General features: G+C 55.5%; 1 protein-coding gene across 2 annotated transcripts in view; it reads right to left on the bottom strand.

The window, feature by feature from the left end:
• Nucleotides 1-5366: 5366 nt before the first annotated feature.
• The window catches only part of LOC117648673, a 60039-nt gene continuing 47089 nt past the window's right edge, over nucleotides 5367-18316 (bottom strand). Inside the window, exons 2-7 of one of the 2 annotated variants that reach the window (XR_004587918.1) lie at nucleotides 15447-15564; nucleotides 12001-12233; nucleotides 9937-10151; nucleotides 9553-9687; nucleotides 7363-7652; nucleotides 5367-7318 (exon numbers count right to left, since the gene is read on the bottom strand). Coding sequence is in view for 1 of the 2 variants with exons in the window: in XM_034391332.1 (XP_034247223.1) it covers nucleotides 7472-7652; nucleotides 9553-9687; nucleotides 9937-10151; nucleotides 12001-12233; nucleotides 15447-15564 (882 nt within the window). In the remaining variant the exon portion in view is untranslated. Of the gene's footprint in view, nucleotides 7653-9552; nucleotides 9688-9936; nucleotides 10152-12000; nucleotides 12234-15446; nucleotides 15565-18316 lie in introns of both variants that reach the window. The other variant, XM_034391332.1, reaches the window with a different exon arrangement.

Genomic DNA, 18316 nt, shown 5'->3' on the forward strand with positions numbered 1-18316 from the left:
TTCCGCGGGATGCTGCCGCCGACTGCCGGAATGATGACGACTTTTGAAAACGCGCTGTTGTCTGATTCCGGAGTGTCGCTGTCTCTGTCGCACTCCAGGGACGTGCCGTGGGGGTGCGAGAGAGGCAGCGAGGAACGCACGGCAGTCTGCAGACGAGGCGTGCATGGGCTGCTGCAGTCTGCAGCGATGCGCAGTGCGCAGCATGGCTGCATGCTGACTCCGAACAGGGATTCGTCGCTGTGTCTCTCTCTCGCACTCACGAGGCGCCCCGCCAGGTCCGTGGGGGTGCGAGAGAGGCAGAGCGAGAAATCGCTGTCCGGCCTTTGCGATTCAAGTTGCCTACCTGGCAGGCGGGCCGCAGTTCAAGCAGCAGGCTGCGAAGCGCTGCGTAGTGATTGAGATAAGTGGACCGCGCACTGGCCAGTGGAACAAGCGCAGTCGAAGCTACAGTGGCTTTGTCAGACACACTCTCTCACACTCACACACACATACACACACACAAAGAGGCACGGATGTAGAGAAGGGGAGCTTCGGGAGGGAGAGCGGAGATGTCACGCGGAATACATATTCCTACACGGAATTCCCATCTCATCCAGCAGGGCGGGGCGCGCAGCGCGCTCACACACACACACACGCTCACACACACACACGCACACACACACACACGCACGCACACACACACAGTGAATGCGACACTTTTCCGGGCCGACGACATAACTTGGATTAGGCGGGATTAACGCTAAACGCGCGCAGTTTATCTTGTTGGCGCCGTTGAACGCGTCAAAGCCAGGTAAGCGCGCCTCCCGCGGGAAAGGCAAGGATGCAGCCCCGGCACTTGGAGTGCACTTGGAAAACGATTACGCCACCAGCCAATAAAAATTTGATCCTCCGACGAACGGGCGTCTTACGGAGGCACCATTGTCGCGATGGGGATTACGCGTTTGTGGTGTTGGTCTGATTGCGGTCTGTCTGTCTGTCTGTCTGTCTGTCTGTCTGTCTGTCTGTCTGTCTGTCTGTCTGTCTGTCTGTCTGTCTGTCTGTCTGTCTGTCTGTTTGTCCGTCCGTCTGTCTGCTGCGATGCGCCAGGGCCATCACACACAACTGCACTCGGTGCGTTCCGTTCCCTTCCGTCCTGACGGTGTGGAGGAAGCGGTCGTGACTTCGGCATTTATTGGGACCGCCCCCGCCTCACGGGCAGGGGAGGGGGAGGGAAGGGGGAGGGGTCCGTGTCTGGTCGATGATCTGGTTTCGCTATGGGTGTTGTGGCCGACTGCACGCCGACTGCACGCCGACTGCACGCTGCTGTTGTTGGTGCCCCTGCTGCATTCCGACAGCCCCAGGCCTGCCGCGGCCCAGCCACGCGGCACTGCAGAATGCAGATGCACCCATGACCATTCGGCCGCACCATCCCACCGCCATGCCACCGCCATGCCGCCGCCGTCAAGGAGGCGTCCTTAATCTTGGGGTCACGGAGCCGGGAATTTCGCCGGACAGAAATTAAACCTAGAGAGCAGTGACACGTTTGTTTTTGTTCTCGAAGAAAGACAACCACCGTTAGGCGGGCCATCGCCCTTCTGGAGGCGGTTCGTCCGGGGGCCAGAGGGGTGGAGAGAGGGGGAAGGGGTCGAATGCAACGTGCATCGCCTAGGCGCTATTTTTAGCGCCATCCTCACCGAGCCGGCACACGACTGTGTGTGTGTGTGCGCGTCAGACCCTTTAATGCCGTTCTGTCGGGGTGCGCGTGTGCGTGTGTGTGAGTGGACACGTGACCGACTGGCCAAGTGGCGCGGGGTATCTACGTTCCCGTGCGGGCCTACGCGTCCATACTCCGTGTTCCCGTCAATCAGTGTGCAGCGCGATTTGGCGCGAAAAAAGGGAAGCAGGAGGCTGCACTCCTTCACTCTGACCGCGAGCCGAATGCATTCGGTGGCGGAGGCAAGGCATCACTCCCGCGGATGTAGGCACACTGGCACCGGATGGAGGCAATGCGATAGGGCTTGGCTAGTTGCGTGGGGGCAGTTACTGCTACTCGCCGCAGTGTGTGTGTGTGTGTGTGTGTGTGTGTCTGGGCATGTAGATGCGTCTTTATGGCGCTCTTTGGGCGGCAAGTATCGTGAAACGACCGACGGAGGCACGCGTTCGAAAAGTCGCGATCTTCGGCGAGGGCCTGCCGGCTTGCCGGCCTGCCCTCCCCGCCAGCGAGCCGTTGGGCCGTGGGTCGCAAAGGACGGAGCAGGGGGCCTGTGGATTGTGCGGACGCAGCCAGGACTGCGGACTATGCGGCCCTAGACAACGCGAGCCAGGCAGCAGTTCTGGCTGGGCGCGGTCCGGACCCCTTCCCCCGGCCTCCGAAAAGGAGATGGCTATGGCAGCGGGCTAGCAGCGGGGGGCGGCACATTCTCTCCAGGACGCCATGTAGGACGTGCCCGAGGACGAAGACGAAGACAAGAGGGCGCCTGGCGGGTAGGCAGTCCCGTTGCACTGGTGTGCCCAGCGGGTCACCTAGCCTGGAGGCGCCTGAGCCGCCTGGCGGGTAGGCAGTCCCGTTGCACTGGTGTGCCCAGCGGGTCACCTAGCCTGGAGGCGCCTGAGCCGCCTGGCGGGTAGGCAGTCCCGTTGCACTGATGCGCGCGGCGGGTTGCCTACCACCACGGCGTTCCACCCGGCCCCGCCACAGCAGCAGCCCCACAGCGTGACAGCCGAGCGGTGCAGAAGAGCGCTTTGTCGCTCTGTCTCTCTCGCTCCTGTATGGAGAGAGCCATGAGAGCGACAGATCGACGATACGACTGAATCGCGCGGCAGTCCGCCCAGCTCAGCCCCACACCTTGCCTCGCTCCACAGCGTCCGGAGGCCCTGGGATGGACCCTGCCTAGCCACCGCCACCACTGTCCTGCAGCCTAGGCCTGGCCCAGGCCTGGGGCCGTCCCATTCCGAGACAAAGTTGGTAATTGTTCAAGTGTTTGACAACGGCAGCGAGAGGGCGGTGGGACAGCCTCTCTCTTAAGCCCCCCTACCACTTCCCCCGCCTGCGCGACAATGCAGCAAGTCACTCACAATGTGGCCGCAAAAAGTTCACGACAAGCTTTCCCCGCCCCCCCCCAAACGCTTTAGCTGCAAATAGACGCCCCAATCCAGACGGGCCTCGGAAGGTCGGGACTTAAGCGCGGCAAACACACACACACACACACACACAGTGGACTGCATGATCGACTGTGCTGGAGTGCAGCCAGATATTGAGATCCTCCCCCCCCCCCTTCCCCTTTCTGGCCCTGGGCGCAAACACCGCATTCTGCTCTGCGTTTCGTTTTCGCGCCAAAAAAGACTCGCAGGGAAAGTAGTGGAAGGGTCGTCGTCTCGTGTCTGACGCGGATTGGTGCAGCATTATTGGTTCCGTGGCCGGGAGGCAGAAGTGGTGGCGAGGCGGTGCAGTGCCCGTGAGTGCGGAGTCCCACACCGGACGCAGGATGCAGGCACCACAAGATGCTGTGACCGGACTGGGTCTTCGCATTCGTAGATCATTTCAAGAGTGTCTCAGAAAGATAATTCGAAATTTGGGCATTTGTATAGGGGTGGTTACCTGCAACCGCCGCATCAGCCAAGTCGAAATAGTGTTGAATGGACCAAATTTTAATTTCCCAAATAATGAGTGAGGAGTGTAAAAATAAAAGACTTTTCCCCTTTACACACACGCACACACTAGCCCGTCTTTGCTTTGCATTGCGGTTCTTTTCCACCTTCTTTTGTTTCTTTAAATTTCCTTCTTTTTCCCAAAAAAAAAGACTAAAAAAAGGAGAGGAGAAAATGCGTTGACGCAACTCGGATGAAAAGGAGCCGAGTGAAAAGGGGGGTTGAAGAAAGGCGTATAGCATAGCGCCCCTCGCGCTGCCTTGCTGCCGTGCTTCCGTCTTATGCGGCGCGCGTTTCAAATGGCGGTCCGGCAGGGAGGTGCGCTCGTGTGTGTGTGTGTGTGTGTGTGTGGTGTGGTGGGGGGGTGGGGGGGGGGGGGGTCGCGCGCCTGTGTGTGTACGCGATGTAAGGCCCGGTTTTCATTTTGATGAGCTGGAAAGAGAGTAACCGTCACCGCAGAGAGCGGTCCGGGCCGGGCAGCAGGCCGGGCAGCAGGGATGTGGGGTTGCAGCGCAAAACATGGAAATGCCAGCAGATAAGCCGCAACACTTTGCCCGGGCGGGTCCAATTTGTGTGCGGGAGTGAGAGTGTGTGCGAGTTGGCGGCGGAGTGCTTTTGGCGACTGTGTGGACGCTCCTTCGGGCATGCTGGTCAGAGAGACGCGGCCGTGGAGGTGATGCGCCCAAGGCCGTCATTCTCCAGGACTTCAGGACTCCAGGACTCCCAAGGACGACAGCGCGTTCCAGGACAGGCGTGTCCGATCAGTGCGATCTGACTGGACGTCTGCGACGTGTCCGACAACGATAGCGCCCGACAGCCCGTCACCAAACGCGCTGATGGATCGAGGACGCGGATTTGGGTTGGGTACGTTCGACTTATATCGACCGGTTTCGAGTTTCGGCTCGGAAATTTCGCAGCAGAGCACCCGCGCCTTCGCGGTCCGTCAAGGACGCGCAGAAATTAAGTCAAAAATGACTACAGATTGATTTGGTTCGTTTGGTCCACCACAAAATTAATAATTCCAATATTTCCGTATTTTGTTTTTCTGCTGTGAGAGACTTTGTAAGTGACGTGGACAGGCTGGGAACGCGGCAGCCTCGGACAATGCAGGAGAAAAACGATGCTGCGTCCTTTTTTTTCTACAAACCCGCTTTCTTTCACGCACAAATGGCGGTTTCCCCCAAGAAACACAATCATAATGACAGCCAAGTGTTTCATCGGGCCTCCATTTGGCGAGCCTAGCCCGCCCCACCACTGGATAGCCACTCAACTCGCGGCTCTCCACGCGGCAGCAGGGCGTTCCGAACGGCCGCTAGCGCTGTCTCTGTCGCACCCCTACGGGGCCTGCGGGACGCCAGATGAGTGCGAGAGAGACGGAGCGACGAAAGCGCCCTTTGGTTCTCCCCCTGCCAGTTACTTCATTCCCTCGTCGTCCTCCACTCACACTCGGCGCTGAAGCGACCCAGAGTGCAGCCCTGAGGCCTTGTTTGTGTTCCGGCGGGTAGACGCGGATAGACGCGCTTGGACACACGCGGATAGACGTATCGACCGACAGAGCCTCGGATGATGGATCGAGGGAATGCTGAGGCTACCTCTTCCTCGTTTCGGTTCCTGTTCTTAATTTTGCAAATTGCATTGTTTTGGTCTTTTTTTTTGCTTTAAAATATAGCGTTTTTAAATTGTTTTGTTTTAAGTGTGTACACAGGATTTGGGTTGAAGAAATAGATAAAATATGCACATTTCTGGGCAAAGGCTGGGTTGATTCCTGCCGATTTTATTCGTCTAAATTTACATTTCAGCGCGGCACCTTACGTTCACACAAAATCAACACCAGATCAAAAGCAGCAGTAAGTTATCAAAGGGGCTTTTGTCGAACAAACATCTCAACATAATGCGAGTTGCAGAGGACTGTCCGGCGGACCAGTGCTCCGCATCCAAATATTTCTAATACACATTTTGGCGGCCATAATTTAAAGATGCATTAATATTCCTGCTCTGTCGGCAGAGTATGTCTTAACGTAAAATAATTACATCTCAACGGAAGCAAATTTCAAGGAGTAGTGCTCTATAAAAAGTGACTAGCAGTAACCGCACCGCACAGGGTGCCCCGGATAGTGTACACAGGCATGGCATAGGGGGTCGTAAAGGCAGGATGACTAGATCCGCGAACTGCTAGCGAAAGTTACGTATAAGACCTGTTCTTTGAACAGCACTAGTGTGTTCCGTTGACTCTCCAGGAGAATTCTAGCGAGAGAAGTTGAATCAAAGTCACTCCGCCAAATATGAATCTAATTCAGAGCAATAGGGTATGCATACATAGAATCTACACTACACTGTTTCAAAGTCTAGAGTTTACTGTTTGACCTACGTTACAAGAAGAAGCCATTTTAACAAAAAGTTGCGTAAATACTTTAGGCTACAATGATAGTCTCTCTGTACACATGAAAACTCTTACAGCTTTCACCTTTCAGGTTTTCTTAATCAGGTATGGGCAAAACTTGTCTCGATCGCGCTGACAAACCCTGTCCACAAAACGCACGCGCAAGAACACACGCACACTCCGTCACACACACTCACATGCATACATACACTCACACACACGCTCACAGTGTGTCTCGTAATAATTTTAACACTCGAATGAATGCAGGTTCAATGACGCTCGTGGCGTCAAGAGAAAATGCAGTAACGAGCAAAACTCCAAAACTTGTGCCGTTTGTGCAACAGACGGCCTCCAGACCCCTCCCCACCCCACCCCTCCAGGATTTCCCTCAAACAACGAAGTTGTGCTCCAGCCCTTAGAACTAGGTATAAAACGGTAACCATAGTATGTATACACTCTACTCGTGCTGCGATCCACAAACTTAGAAATATAAACACAAAACAAAATATAAATACGCTACGCTTAAACGAGGATTCGTTATTGAAAAAATAACATACAATATAGTCAATTGAGGCTTCCTGCTTCACTTCCTCTATTCTAATTTGTCAATACTGTCCGAAGTAGCCTTTTCTCAGTCATAGGGGACGCGCAGCGGGGAGACAACAGCAGCGAAGTTCGCCCGGTTGGGCACACACACACACACACACACACTCACAAGTTTTGGCGCCATAGCCGCAGCGAGCCAGGCGCAGCCAGGCACATGCGTCCCCGTCGGCCACTCACTGGTGGTTCTGGAATGCAGAGCTCGGGCAAACAAAAAGGGGAGAAAAGGAGAAGATCGTAGTTGAACCCACGATCTAACGAGCCTGAAATTGTCAGCTTGCCCGCTCGGCCAAGAGGGGCGCCTAGGTAGGTTCGCCCTGGTTGGCAGCCCTGTGTTCGACACACGCTGCGGCGCGCTGCGGGCAGCGACCCGTACCCCATATCCGAACTATGAGAAATCTAGAGTCGGAGTTGGCTGCAGCATCTGTCCTTGTCTATCACAGCCAAGTCATTAAGTAGCCTCTTCCAACCCGCAGGCCGTGCAGTCCGCAGCGTCACTTCAGCATTTCGGCAACGCCCCGCGAACGCCTAAGGGAACGCCCTAGGGAACGCCCTAGGGAACGCCCTAGGGAACGCCCTAGGGAACGCCCTAGGGAACGCCCTAGGGAATGCCCTAGGGGAACGTCCCCGAGGAACGCCCCTGGGCGAGGTATCGAGAGCGCCTCAGCAGCAGAGTTCCTAGCGCCATCTGGAACACCTCGAGAACGCCTCGAGAACGCCTCGAGAACGCCTCGAGAACGCCTCGAGAACGCCTCGAGAACGCCTCGAGAACGCCTCGAGAACGCCTCGAGAACGCCTCGAGAACGCCTCGAGGCACTTCGGGAACGCCTCCGAAGGGTTGTCGAGTCTGCTCGAGGTCGTTCAAGGCCGGTAGAACTTGGGGGAGTACTGCACTGGTCTGCTGTGCGTGTCGTGGGAGAACTTCTCGCTCCTCCGGTTGTCGTGGTGGAACTTCTCGTTCTTCCTCGGGCAGCGGCCGCTCAGCTTCCAGAAGGGGCCGAACTCGCACTCGGGCAGCTTGCACAGGTTCTTCTCGATGCATCTGCGGCAGAGAGAGACAGAGAATGGACATGAGGAAGGGAGGCTGCCGTCTCTCTCCCACTCCAACGGGACACTCTATGAGTAAGAGAGAGACAGAGAATGGACATGAGGAAGGGAGGCTGCCGTCTCTCCCACTCCAACGGGACACTCTATGAGTAAGAGAGAGACAGAGAATGGACATGAGGAAGGGAGGCTGCTGTCTCTCTCCAACGGGACACTTTATGAGTAAGAGAGAGACAGAGCGACGGAACGATCCTTTGGCGGCAGGCCCACCACTATGGCCACCGCATCCCGACAACCCCCACCCCAACCACCCCGGCAGAGCCACACTGTGATAAGACAGAGCGGCAATAACTCTCGCGGAATTAGGAGAAACGAATAAGTGGTGCCAGCCGTCGTTCCGTCTCTCTCGCACTCGCGGGGCGCCTCGTGGGACCCGTGCGGGTGCGAGAGAGACAGCCTGCTGGAGTCAGACTGCAGCCCCGTAGGCCTTAATCCCAGGCTGGAAACGGGGCGTGCCAAGGGGCGTGCATAACGCCGGACAGAGAGAGAGAGAGAGAGACAGGCTGCAACGGAGAGAGACAGACAAGCTGGTCCACTGCGGCTGAGGCGCGCTGAGATTAGCAGTATCGCTGCTCCTCACACACAGCCCTTATCACAGGTGTGAACACTCCCTGCACCGCGGTGTGCCAGATGACGACGAAAATAAACTGACACTGCCAGAAAAAAGTCGGAAAAACCTAAAAAAGGGAGGAAACAGTGTGCGCGGATGGCGAGATAAATAGCCCCCCAGCAGGGCTTTGTATTTAATGACACGAGACTCCCATCCCATTCTGTTCTTCTGCTGGAGATAAGGGGCCGCACCTAAGCCTGGAGGCAGCGCGGCAGCGCCGAGGGCAGCGCGCCGGAAGCTCCGGGGACCGTCCGACAGCGTACAGTGTACACGGCTAAACATTTTGTGTTTTTTTTCGTAGCCCTCTCAAAAAATGCTCTCTTTTAAATTTCACAAATATGATTTTTTTGACAAAATTTTTGTGCCAAAAACACGTTGTTTGTTTTGCCGCGCGGCCACCTGTCACGGTGACATGGCGACTCCGGCGCCCCAGTGACCCAGAGAGGGGCGGAGGGTGGCGCCCTGGCCAGGGCCTGGCCAGGGCCTGGCGGACGCGGAGGGGAGGGTCCCCCAGGACAACGACCCCGACGACAAAGAAGTCCCGGAGGACATAGGGAGGACCCTCCCTTCGCGACCACGCAGTGCCGCGCAGTGCCTCGGTTGTTGGCGGCCGGGCTGACAAGCGGCCTGCCCGCCTTGCCCGCCTTGCCTCGAGGACTCCGTCTTGGCCTCCTTGGCGCTGCGGAGATACCGCGCCGTTTTTTCGCCCACTGCAGAGGAAAATAAAGACACCGCGACGCGGCGTTGGCAGCACACTGGAGGGCTGTCGTCGCGCCGTCTCTCTCGCACCCCTACGCTCCCCCGGACCACCCCGTGAGTGCGAGAGAGACGGAACCAGGCTGACGGCGTGCTTGGCGTTGACGGCGGTCCGCGCGGTCATCCGTCTCGGAGTCCATGTCCGGCCGATGCAAAACAAGCTGGATCAAATTCCGGTGGGGGGAGGGGCTAGTGATGCCTCTAGCTCTGTCTCTCTCGCACCCTCGCGCGGCGCCGCGTGAGTGCGACGGAGACAGAGCACGATCGGCCGGGCCGCTGGCAGAGAAAGCAAACGCGGAGCCGGCAGAAACAGGGGCAAACCGGCACAAAGACGACAGCGTGCGAAGGGGAGGGTTTCCTGATGTTGGCAAGCTTGGGCCGCGTCGGCCTCACCGGGGATGGAACAACTGACCCACTGCGAAATATGAATGCGACTTTTGATGTCATTCTGGCGACACTCTGCGGTACTCACAGTCGGTCCTCCATGGAGAAGTACTCCTTGCCCTTCTTGAACTTGAGGCAGTCCGCCTGGCGGTCGAAGCAGTCGCAGGTGCATTCGCGCGGCTTGGGCAGGTCCCTGGGGCTGTAGGTGCTGGGGCAGCGGCACCTGTGGGCACCGAACACGTGAAAGGTCCGAGGCACAGTGGATTTTCCAGAAGACCTGTGGAGGCGGTCAAAATCCCGGACGCGTTTTGAGTTCCAGAGTCGCTAAATGGGACTCGAACCGAACGTGTGACCCCACCCAATAGATTGCTCTCCGAACGAGGGATCCATTGGTGGGGTCACACGTTCGGTTCGGGTCCTTTTTAGCGACTCGAATTTTTTTTCTAGTAAAATGAGCGTTGGTCGTCCTCACCCCGGCTTGTTGTAGGGCGCGATGGCGATGTAGGCCGGGGTCTGCGTCTGCCGCTGCTTCCTGGACGAGGCCGTGGCGTGGGCGTCGTTGGCGCTGCTGGCCCGGACGTCGTTGATGCGGAAGCGGGTGTCTTCGATGGGCGCGCACTCGCACTCCGTCTCGTTGTAGAAGGCCAGCTTCTCCACGATGGGGTTCCGGTGCCCAACGCGCGTCGTCTAAAAAAGAAATGTCAAATTTTTCTTTAAAAAATTGACAAACATTTTAAAAAGTTTACATTTTTTTAAATTAAGAATTTAATTTTTTTTTAAATTTAAATGTTTTTTTTGGAACAAACAATAAATGTTTCTTCTGCTCTTAGTATTTGAACCCAGAGCAGCTGTCACATGCCGACTTGCTCGCTGAACCACGCGGCTACCGAGTCAATGCAGGCGCACAGACGGCTTTTGCGGGCATCGGGGGGAGGGGGCCTGATCTCGATAGAGCGGTGGAGCGTTTCATATAAATAACGGCGAGATTTCACGTTCCATTTGTCTCGGGGACGGCGGGCCGGTGGCGCCGCGGCGGCGAGGCGCGCCCCGTGGAGGGCCGCCGCCGCCCATGCCGAGACGTGTCGCCGGTTGGGTCGCGGGTTCGAGTCCCGGCGCCCCCTGCGGCCTTTTTATTGATTCTCCAGTGTGGCGGTTATAGTTGCCGCGAGTGCACCAAGTTCCACCCCGCCATATTTCTCGCCCTTCGTCCCAAGCTGCTCCTCTGACATTTTCTTTTTTTTTTTTCGCTCCGCTCTTTCCGGCTCTACTTTGCTCCTGAATGGATGCGACTTGGGGCTGTTCGCGTCTATTAGAATTATTGGCCACTCCGGGGGGACGCCCTCCAGCGGTGCCGCTCCGTCCTTCTCGCACTCACGGGGCGGGAGGGAGACACAGCGACTCCAGCGAAGAGGGTTTCATCGCAACCCCTTTGGACGCCTTCACGGAGATTACAGCCCGTCAGCGGCGTACAGTAGGCCAGCAGACGGTGAGGGTGGCCAAAACTCTAGGCGTGTTTTGAGCTCCAGAGTCGCCAAAAAGGATTCGAACCGAGCGTGTGACCCCACTAATCGATTCCTCGTTCGAAGAGCAATCCATTGGTGGGGTCACACGTTCGGTTCGAGTCCCATTTAGCGACTCTGGAGCTCAAAACGCGCCTAGAGTTTTGGCCGCCTCCACCGGTCTTCTGGCCCACTGTGCGGCGTCAGCCTTCCTTCAATGAAACTCAGCGAAAAGGTCGCGCCGCGGAGTGGATGTACGCTGGCAGCGCTTTTTAATGGGGGTCATTTCATTTGCATAATTCCCAGTGGACGCGTGCCAAGCCCCAAGCTCAATGTGACGGACAGGCATACGGCACTCGCAGTGCGGTGACTAACGCGTGTCGACAATACGGCCCTGCAGCGCGCTCTGTCTCTCTCGCACCCCGACGGGACGCCCCGCGAGTGCGAGAGAGACAGAGCAAGTGCAGTCGGCGGAATGCCGTGCCAGACAAGGACGCGCGCGAAATACGGCGCGTACTTTTATTTTTCCGAAAGAACAGCAATTTTTCATACGCTTCCTACAGTGTCCCCACTCCCCCTAATACGCATTGGCGGGGAACAGTCTGGAACAGTCGCCAGTCCCATCCCCGACCGGAAATCAGGTCGAAATCATCGAAAGTGAATCGACGCTCGGGAAAGGGGGAACCAACCGGGCAGGGACGGAACAGGGGGCCGTGGAGCGATCGGGCGAGGTGACAAGCAGTGACAGCGAGGAGACAGCGAAGTGATAGCGAAGTGACACACAGTGGGCCATGCGACCGGTGGAGGCGGTAAAAACACTAGATGCGTTTTGAGCTTCAGAGTCGCTAAAACACTCGAACCGAACGTGTGATGCCACCAATGGATTCCTCGTTCGAAGAGCAATCCAGGCGGAGTCACACGTTCAGTTCGAGTCCCATTCAGCGACTCTGGAGCTCAAAACGCGTCTTGAGTTTTGGCCGCGTCCACCGGTCTTCTGGCCCACTGTGTAACAGCAAAATGACGGTGGAGTGACTCACGTAGAAGGCGAGCTCGATGCGCACGCTCCGCTTCGCCTTGCACGTGTACTTGCTGCTCCTGCAGCAGCCGGTGGCGTCGGTGCAGCGGTGCAGGATGGTGCAGTGCGGGATGTACTCCTTGGAGGGGTCCGGGTACAGGCTGCCCACGTTCACCACCACGGGCGCCGGCACCTTGCAGGACCCGTTGGAGGCCATCTTGAGGATGTGTTCGGTCGCCTCGTTGGCTTGGCGCACTGCAAGGCAAAAAGAGGCGGGTTCAAATACCGGCATTCATTTCTTTTTTTCTTCAGAAAATTTTCTTTTTTCTGAAGATAATTATCCTTGTACTAAACTCGCTAAACTGTAAAATTAAGTGAGCAGTCAGTACAAAGGTTTACAGTGTAAAACGCACTCTGCATGCACGGTGTGCACTTGGGCACCGTTATGAATTCTCGAGTCGTAATTTTGGCCGTGACTGTACTTTGGGGCTCCTCTTGAAGAGGACTGTACGCCGCCGTGCCGCGGCGTGCCACGGGCGCTCCGCCGCGCTCCGCCGTGGAAAAGGCGCGAGTGCAATGTTAGCGATTGGTCTCACTGCAGTCCGTCCGTACGGTCCGTACAGAACGTGCGGCGTGCCCTCGGGCGTGCCCATGTTGGCCACCGTGGCAGCGCGGCCAGCGCGGCTAGCGCGGCGTGGCCAACCAAAGCCCGCCGAGACACAGGGCATTGAACATCGGGAGCGGCGTAATAGCGGGGTGGCCGATTGGAAGGCTGGGAACACTTTTAAAAAAATCCGAAAAAATAGAGAACTGGTCACGTAATAAATATTTTCTTCAACCCTCAAAAAAGTCAAAAAAGTCAAAATTTTCTATTTTTATTGCGTTTAAAATTATATTTTTTGAAAAGCGGAGCCTTAGAACGCACTTTCCGGGATTTTCCAACTTATTTTCAAGAGTGCAGGAGCGGCCCGAGTGAGGCTGCTGCATCTCGGGAACACGACGCACTCTCCGCCTCAATCGTCCGAACGCAAGACAGAAATAAAACGGAAAAGTACAGTGGGAAACACGGAGCACTCCAAGTTGAACATCCTCGCAGTTGCGGACCAAAAGGGTTCACTCCGTTCTGAAATCCGACGTGTCATCCCTGGCTGGCTGGCCGGCTTGCCGCCTGCAGCGTCGGCCACCGCAGCGCTCCGCGACACGGCTGTGGGGCGGGCTGCCTACCCCAGCAGTCCGCAGGCGCTAGTCGTGCTGGCGCCTTATCACCGCCTTCCGCACGCACGGGCCCGGGTTCGAATCCCCGCCGCGCCCTTCCGCCAAACTCGGAAAAGCCTTCCGGGTGCACTGCGCGTGCGGCGCTCGAATGAGAAAGGAAAGTGAACAAGGGATTGTGCTGCGGGGCCGTGCATTCCAAAGGCGGCGGTGCATGGATTCGCTGCAGCCCGCCGCCAGGGCCCGGAGCAACGGCCGGGCGTTACGTAATAAACCGCAAGGCAGTGTCAAGGTTGGGGCCGAGGCCGGCCGAGGCGGCGCGAGTGAAGCGGAAAGGGGGAGGGGGAGGGAGAGAGGGGAGAGCCCCGCCGTGAACTTGCCGCCCGGCCCGGACAAGTCCCTCTCTTTGCAGAGCATGCAAACTAGAGACGGTGGCAAGCCTTCCGAATGCGGGTTCAGGCTTCCAGTGTACTTCCAGAGTTCTTCCAGGCGGGGCAGGCCTCCCGAAGGCACGCCCGCATTCGCACGGCCTGACAAGCCTTTACAAGCCGTTAGAAGTTCAAGGCGTCGCAAAAAAAATTGCTTACTTAGTTGGGTTGAGAAATAATTTTTAATTATTTTTTTTCGCGGGGTTGAATATTGATCTCGCCGAGACTCGAACAACCCGGGCCGAGCACTGCCAGCGTGTTCCGGCCCTACTTGTTCGCGTGCAGGACGACTGGCCCGAGTCGGGTTGCGGGTCGCGGCTGGGGTCGCGGACTCCACTATCGGCAGCATCTTCTGCCAACAGCGGCCAGCAGCAGACTGATTCTCAGAGTCGTTCTCGTCGCTCTGTCTCCCTCGCTCCTGCACGGGACGCTCCATGAGTGCGAAAGAGACAGAGCGACGGAATGAGTCTGCAGTGGCCGGCAGCAGCTGCCTTGCCCGCCCTGCGGGCCCTGCCCCGTCTCGAAGCGCTCCGAGGGCTTCGAGGGCTTGAGCGAGGTGGCGGCAATCGCACGCACTGTTTTGCCCTGCTGCTAAGTGGCCGGTGGAAATAACATCACTTTCAATTACACGGTACGTGGGCCAGAGCCCCGCCCCGCCCCGCCACGCCCACTTCACACGCCATGAGCGCGCGCGGTCACATCGGCCGCCACTCCCGCCTGAGCACGCTTGTCAACCCGACTGTGAACGCGGCGAAGGGGAGGGGGAAGGAGGAAGGGGGCAGGTTCGCGTTCGCGGCGTTCGCGTGGTTGCCAAGGGCCGCCCGAAACATGTCCGAGGTAATCAACAATCAGTACTTCCTTCCAACAAGCTGTGAACTTGGGGCCTGCTGCGATACGCTGACCGCATCACGAAACGGGTCGCCACGGCCCGTGCACGGGGCGGCCTGGGGATGAAAATGAAAATGCGGGTCAGCGAGGAGTCGAACCCGCAACCTCCATCACACAGGGGCCCCTCCGGACAGGCGGCGAGGCCGGCAACAATGTAGTCAGCGTCTGGACGGTCTGGACGGTCTGGACACTCCCCGGCGGACGGCCCAACCCTGCAGGCTGACTCCGAACACGTCGCCCCGTCCCTGTCGCACTCATGGAGCGTCGCGTCGGGGTGCGAGAGGGACAGAACGGGCCGCCCGGGGCCCGCCCGGCTCTGCTTGGCTCTGCTTGGCACCGCGCCAACCGGGCTTGTCCATAGACTACGGCCGCGGCGCCGAAATACAAATCGGACAAGTCCAGGGGCCGAACGGGGTTCGGGGTAGGCGCGCCTAGGCGGCCGAACGCTCGACTCGTTTCCGCGAGTCGCTCCACGCTTTGGACGTGGCGAACCCGCGAAGTCGTATCTCACTCACGAGGCCAGCGGACGGGGCGGCAGTTCGCGTGGACGCGGTTGTTGCGACGCCCAGCCGTGGGCATGCTCGCCATTTTTTACCCCTCCGGAGATTTCGGCGTGTGACGTCCGAATAGAACGAACCCAAGGCCGTCGGAGATGAGCCAAGTATGCAGATGAGCCTAGTTCGATGCAGTCGTTACGGCCCGCTTTTGGCGGCAGCGGGAGTCGAACCCACGCCCAGTCAGCGTGAACCACTTTCCGTGACCCAACGGCCGAAAAGCAGAGCTCATTATTCGAACCACTTGATGGCGCGCGCCGTGGCCGCGTGGGCCGGGGCGTCGGTTTTCTACGACTAAGGGCCCGTGTTCGAGAGCTGACTTGGTACTATTTTTGATGAGCCTGGTGCTATTTATCACGATGGTCCGTAAGTGATTCCGTACTTACAAGAGGTCTGCGCCTCGGGCTTGAGTCCGTTGCGGCGGGTGTTCTGCAGGTTCTCCCTGGTGCCGTACGAGTTCCACTTGTGCTCGCTGTACGACATGGGCGGCGAGTCGCTCAGCGCCTGCAACAAGTAAAAACGCACAGTGTCAACCGACAAGAAAATCAGACAAAAACAGCAACGAAGTCTTGGCACGCATTTGTCAACACTTTTGACATTAATGCATTAACTCGTTGGCCAGGGAAAAGGCAAAGCCCTTCCTCGTTTCGGGAAGCAGGCCGTTGCCGGAAGTGGGCGCGGCACGGCGCGGCAGTTCGTCCGGGGAACACACCGATGACTTACAATGAACGTTTCGGCCGAACCGTGATACATATGGATGCTCGCCTTCGCCTCGGAGGTGATCGATCACATTGATGAATCAAGTTCCGCGAGACGAGAGGGGAAGTAAAAATAGTCCGCCGGGATTACCCGCGAAAGATAACGCGAAGCGTGCCCCGCCCAGGTGGAGTGGTCCTCGGGACATGAGTCATCCGGACAGTGCTCCAGCTTCCAGTACGTCTGTCTGTCTGACTGTCCGTGTGAATGTTTCCTGTTATTAATGACGAGCTGAGGCCAGAGCGACGACGCACACACCGGGTTGTTGAGGAAGGTCGCGACAGTGAGCTGAACGCCGGGGACTCCCGCCGAGAGTGAACCTAACCTCTGTTTCCCACCCCGGTTGGTTACGTTGCTCATTTTGCGAAGCAAGCCCCGCGCAGCGCGCAGCCCAGTGGCTGGCCTCTTCCGAGAACGTCCTGGCCGACCAGCAGTTCGCCTTACGACGCCGTATATCAAACGCCATCTAGATGCCGCGCGGCCACACGGCCAAATTTACTAGGGGTACGCGCCGTTTAGTCTGGGCGCGTAGTGTGGCTGAGCGATGCGAATTGACATGGTTTGTGCACTTTGGACTTTGCTTGAGAAGACGAAATGTGCATCTTAAGGACTCATATTGAGTGAACTTTAGACCAGGGGTACAAATGGAAGTGATTTTCGTTATCAGAACACCAAAAACTGCTGGGATCAATGCCAAACTCGATTTAAAAATTTTGGTCCAAACTTGGTTAAAATTCGGTTAAATGTGAGTCTGGGAAAAGTTTGAAGGTCATTTTTGAGTTCAGCACACCAAAACTGCAGGAAACAATATAAAACTCGACTTGAAAATTTTGGTCCAAAATGACCTAATTGGGATGAAAATATAAGTCTGGAGTCGAAATGAGAGTGATTTTCGTTATCAGCACACCAAAAACTGCTGGGATCAATGTCAAACTCGATTTAAAATTTTGGTCCAAAATGGTCAAAATTCGGCTAAGTGTGAGTCTGGGAAAATTTTGGAAGTCATTTTTGAGTTCAGCACACCAAAAACTGCAGGAAACAATATAAGACTCGACTTGAAAATTTTGGTCCAAAATGACCTCGTTTCGGATGAAAAAATAAGTCTGATGTCAAAATGGAAGTGATTTTTGCTATCAGCACTCAAAAAACTGCAAGAATCAATGTGCAATTCAATTTAAAAAATTTGACCAAAATCGGTTAAATTTTGGGTCTGGGGACTATTTAGAAGTCAATATTGAAGTCAGCGCACTGAAAACTGCAGGGAAACGCATGACTCTCAAATTAGAAAGTTTCGCCCCAAATTGCGTAGCTCTAGGTGAAAGTGTAGGTTTGGCATTGAAATAAATGTAGCTTTTGTGACTAGTACACTGAAATCTACAAACAACTATCTAGACTCAATTTCTGTACATTCCTACACTGTCTTCATGAAGCACCCACTGTCATCACCAATTCCCTGATGCCACACCAATGTGAATCCCTCAGTCGAGTAACATTCAATTGCCAGCATTGAATCGCTTAATTGGTTACTCGTATGATTGGGTCACTATTCGATATCTCTTTTTCTTAACTAATGAATTCTCAATTTTATAAGTAATATCTATGAAACATTTTGTCATTCTTTCATTGTGAACCAGTGAATAAACAATATTGATTGGCATACGTTATCACAGTTAATATTAAGAGAGTCAGTTTAGGGTAGGCTGATCTGAACCAGTTAACGGGGACCAATTATTGTCAAATCCAGTGATTCGTCATATAGAGTCCAATGCCAAGGCTACTCAAGGCTTAATGAACCGACACAATTTATCTTACTCAGGTATGCAATACTGAGTAGTACCAGTTATATTAACTTCAGTGAAGTGAAGGAATCGTCTCATTAAATCCATTCACTAATTCACTCACCGCTCAAAACCTGAGTCGTCTCTTTGAACCAATATCAATTCAAACTCTATTAGGATTAATATACACAACCATACATTGATTCTATTAATAAACACATGTTAGTACTTTGCACTCTTGTCAGCTTGCAGCATTGCAATAGAATGTATTTCTCGAGTCCAAACTAAGTATGCCTGAATTTCAACACAAGTTATTTATGCATTTCCCTGATTTCCTCTACTGTGAAAATTTAAAAAAGAGGATGACACTATAGAAAATGAAACAAGTAGATGCCACAATACAAAAGGTCAAAATAAAAACATTCTTTTACACTGCTCTGTCAAAGTGCACTGACCTGAAGAAGATTCCCTTCGAAAGGGGGAGGGGGGAGAGGGGAACGAAACACGTAAATCATTTTCACTGCCATTCTCCATATTTCGCTGTGTTGATACTCTAAAATGGTTTTAATCATTCTAGAATGTAGAAAAACTATGGCCGATCTCATTTCCAAACCCTTCTGCTCGTTATTTGTTTTATTTGCTATTTGCTTCTGTCCCGTATTTGAGAGCCGCGGCCGCAGGTATGAGAAATTCGTGTGCTGAGTGCTGCCAACCTAACCATG

The sequence above is a fragment of the Thrips palmi genome, unplaced genomic scaffold (assembly GCF_012932325.1).
Source record: "Thrips palmi isolate BJ-2018 unplaced genomic scaffold, TpBJ-2018v1 HiC_scaffold_10, whole genome shotgun sequence".
Classification (NCBI taxonomy): domain Eukaryota; kingdom Metazoa; phylum Arthropoda; class Insecta; order Thysanoptera; family Thripidae; genus Thrips; species Thrips palmi.